We start from the raw sequence: 4,448 nt of genomic DNA on the forward strand, positions 1-4,448 counted from the left end.
GGGTATTTTTTCTTTAATTGCTTGAATTATAAGGTTATTTTACCTATATTCTAATAGGCTTCATCGCGCAGTGAATGCTTTTGGACACTCAAGACGTGTTTTTGTTTGGTTTTTGCAAGGACGATGACTCGATAATGTCAGCTCTCCTATAGTCTCTCAGTCCCTCACAGTTACACATACAGCACAATAACAGGGGAATCTTTCAATTCTAATGAAGGAAAAATCCTACCTTTTCTGTTGTCTTCTTTTTAAAGAAATTCAAAAGTTGCGCTTGAACCATTTTTGCACGAAAAATGGCCAATCGGCCAATCGCCGTTATTCGTGAAATATCTTAAGTAGATCATTTTAACATTTAATTTGCATGATAAGTTTTACATAATACACATTATTAATCCAATTGTATATATTCTTCTAAAAGAACATAAAAATAAAAGTTGAAAACAAAAAAAAGGTTCATTTAAAGGGTTTAAACTATAGATCTAACAGTTACAAAGGCTTGTTTGGTCATTTTTTTATTAAAAAAAAATTTTTTTAAATGAATTTTGCTGTTGCATTGAAAATGTAATGTTTGTAGTTTGACATGTTATAAATGCAGATTATATTTTGTTACCCTCAGTATAAAATTTAGTAACTAGTTCCACAGCAATTTCTAGTTATGATGGGTAAGTAATAAATTCTGATTAAAACATTTTAGTTGAATAAACTATACAACTATTTGAGCAAACATACTTTTTAAAGTTCCAGTTTGGGCCAACTAACAAATAACAAATCATGTTTTGTAGAAAGAAATTGGGTGAACATAAAAAAATCTGTTTGAACTATTTACTAAATAATAATTCATTGAGACTGAATTTTTTATACAGTGCAGCGACTCTCTGTGTTTGCCAGACTGGAGAAGACAATAAATGTTGAGGCTCTCAGCAACATTTGTAGGCATTTCTGTGTTGATTTGCTGGCCAAGAATGTCAGGGGAGGATTTAACAATAACACCAACAACTTCTTTAAAAACTTTATTTTCTTTAAGCCCTTATCACACAAAAGCCATGGCATTCTCATATTATCTGGTCATTTATAATACATATTCAATTTATGCAATACTTATAACATTAATTAATTTTATATGCAATTTTCCTTTTTTTCATTAGACAAGTATTTGGAATGGGATGAAGACCATATGCTTTTTTTATTGTGTGTCATAAAATTGCATATAGATCATCTTACCACATAATAAAAATGTACTATAGTAATTAAACATAAAGGGTAAAAGCTCTAAGCTGTTACTTTAAAGTATGCTGACAGTGACATTTAAAATGTAATGCTTGCTTCTTTCATTTGAGCCATTTCCTTAAACTTTCCTGCATCCTGCAGAAGATGCTTGGCTCAAAAGTTTGATCTTTCTGGGATGTATATGCATTCCATTCCTCTGGAAGCACTCCTCCTGTAGAAACCTTACTGATGATCTCTGCCTTCTTCCTGACTTCCATTAAAGACTGAATGCGATCTTGAAATCCTGGCTTGGCCTCTTGTTTCTCAGACTCAATCATCAGATCAATGTAGTCAGGGGTGGAAAGAGGATTGGGCTTGAGAGCAATTTCCTGCAGCCGCTCCAAGGACTTTTGAGATTTTTTAATTAATCCAGCAACAATACCCTGAACAACCTTAAGCTCCTTTTCAAGCTCTTCAAAGATCTTTTCTTTTGACATGACCTGTCCATGTGCAGCCTCAAATCGCTTTTTTAAATCATGATAGGTTTCCTTTCTCTTTTCTGTGACATAATCCCATTTGTATTTTTGATTGAAGTGCACATTCCATGCACACTTTCCTGGACAGATCTTACACTTTCCATCTTTCATCGCACAGCAGTAATATTTATCCTTGTCATCTGAAAAAGCACATGGATAATGACATGTGTAGTGACAAATCTGGCAGTTGGTCAAACATGCATCATGACATGTAAAGTGACAAGTCTGGCAGTTGGTCAAAAAGTTGCCTGTTTTGTTTTCAATCTGTTTTGGGACAGTTACTTGTAGTTCATATTCAAAATCCTTGTTTGCATCCATTTCAGCCTTGTGTTGCTGTAAAGCAGCTCTTGTCTTCTTTATTTCATCCAGTTTTGTCAGACCAGCATTGATCTGGGGCTGGAGGCCTTCCACATGCACTTCTAGATGTTGCCGCTCTTTTAGGACCTCCCGTGTCAGAGACAAGCTCTTGGTTTCCATCTGGTTAAGAGATGTGAAGAATTTTCTCATGCCAGAAAATCCCAAATTCCAGAACATCTGATGAAAGTTATCACAATCAGACTCCTCATCCTCTTCACTTTTATTATTAGAAGCAAACAGAGCAGAGTTGTTGAACTTGAAGTGAAGTGGTTCTCCAGATTCATTTGTAGAACAGGGCACCTGGGAGACTTTGATGGCCTCGAGAACAGGAGGCTTTTTCCCATCTGCAAAGGTGACCATCATAATGATGTTTTCAGCAATATCCTTCCCAAATATGGAAAGAATGGAGTCAAATATGTATTTCTGTGTGTGTGTCAGACGAGCAAGCGAAGCCTGCACTACAAAACACACGGCATCAATGCGGTCGATCCCTCCACGGGCAGAAAAGAAATCCTGAATCTGCTTTGTGATTTTCTGGTCATGTGAAATTCCTCTGGTATCACCGAAGCCTGGTGTGTCCACAATGGTCAGAGAATATGGAACACGGAAACCATCCATGTGATTAATCTGATATGCTGTGATCTGTGATGTCTGACTTTCAGCCTGGGATTTCTGCTTCCCTTCATCTATAAGCACAAACCGGAAGTCGTCTTCCCATTCCACTCCCAGAATGTAGTTGATTATGTTGTTAATTAGAGTGGTTTTTCCTGCACCTGTGGCTCCGATCATCATAATGGTTTTGTTCAGTTTTGTGATGTTTTTCCCAAATGTGCTTCTTCTGCAGAATCCATCACCGTTTTTCCATGTTTCATCCAGCTGGAGTTTAAACATTGGTAGGCTTTCATTGCTTCCATCTTCTAATTTTCTGCTCCAGTTGTTCTTTATAATATGTGCAACACTTAAGCCCTTTTCATTGCTGTGCTCTTTTTCCATGATTTCGCTGCTTTTGTTTTCTCTTGACATTTTCAAATTGACAATCACATCAGACTGACAGGCCTCAGTTGAACCACCTGTGCTGCTTAAAGGGAAAGGAAATAATTGTACAACCAGTTATGAAAACATAATGAATTAATTACTCATTGAAGCCAAACATAAAAGTATATAGTTCACTATGTTATCTTGCTGAAAAAATGCAAACTGGCAACTATATAAACAGTATATTTTAATTAAACATATAATATGCAATATATAAGTAATCTAAAATAAGGCACTGGTGAAATGTATTAGGTTTGGTTAGGTAGTTAAATTTCTAAAGTCAGTCATTGGTGGGGACATTGGTCCTTATTGCCACCATTATTTTACAGTTCTCCTACTGTTATCTACCTTACAGTATGTTACTATAATGCCATGCACTGAATTGCAGTACACTGTAAATCCCAATTTAAGTGAGTAGCTGAATATCACTACATCAATAAATATACATTAGTAAACATGCAGCATATATCTCAAATGATCTTGGCTTCTCACGATTTAACCACAGGCTGTATTCTTCAGCATATTTTTTTTTCCAGAGCATTTGACCTATTCAAGATTTTGATTTATTTTTTTAATGCTTACCTAGTCAACTTAAAAACATTACAACATGATTTAAGTAACATTCTGGTTAAAGAAAGTTATATTCCAAGTGCAGCACATATGAAGTGGTCAATATGGTGTAAAACATAAATGTAAAACATATGACTTGTTAAATATCTTTGCAGAGAAGATGCATGAAATATGAACGAAAAATGTTGTACAAACTTATCTTAAACATATCCTATATGTTCAGAAATAATAAAAAATTTGAAAAATGCTAAATATGTAGACATTCCGTTTTAGAGGTCAACTAAAAAAATCAAGTCAATTCAATTTCAAAATGACTATGTATAACACCAGTAGTAGGTAGGGGTGCTGAAATGAATTGTTTCTACTGTAGGATTTCTAAATATGGACGACACTGATATGCCATTGAATCAAACCATCATGAGGTCTAAACTAATCACCCCATCACATGACTCCAATATTCTGGGTCGACTTCCTGTCAGTCTTGTCGTCATCTACTCAGAGGAGTGATGAAAAACTAATCCAATCAGGAGATAACACAGAGATCTTTTGTATCAGGACTATAACCTATAGATACCTCGTGATGTCTTGTGACCGCCAATGAATGGAACTATTATATCCAACAGGAAAAGGATGAGTAAATTAACTGACGCCCTCAGGCCTGCAAACACGGGATCTATACGTGACCATCACATGACTCTTAACCACAGTGTGACTTTTATGGACCATAGGACTTTCTCTGCCCCC

General features: G+C 35.6%; 1 protein-coding gene across 1 annotated transcript; it reads right to left on the reverse strand.

Moving 5' to 3' along the window:
* Positions 1 to 1,328: 1,328 nt before the first annotated feature.
* LOC107725409 (uncharacterized) lies at positions 1,329 to 3,122 on the reverse strand. The gene has a single exon (XM_016534655.1). The coding sequence runs from the start codon at positions 3,120 to 3,122 to the stop codon at positions 1,329 to 1,331; it is 1,794 nt and encodes a 597-aa protein (XP_016390141.1).
* Between the last annotated feature and the right edge of the window lie 1,326 nt (positions 3,123 to 4,448).

Source organism: Sinocyclocheilus rhinocerous, unplaced genomic scaffold (assembly GCF_001515625.1).
Source record: "Sinocyclocheilus rhinocerous isolate Xijiao unplaced genomic scaffold, SAMN03320098_v1.1 scaffold14029, whole genome shotgun sequence".
NCBI classification, from domain to species: domain Eukaryota; kingdom Metazoa; phylum Chordata; class Actinopteri; order Cypriniformes; family Cyprinidae; genus Sinocyclocheilus; species Sinocyclocheilus rhinocerous.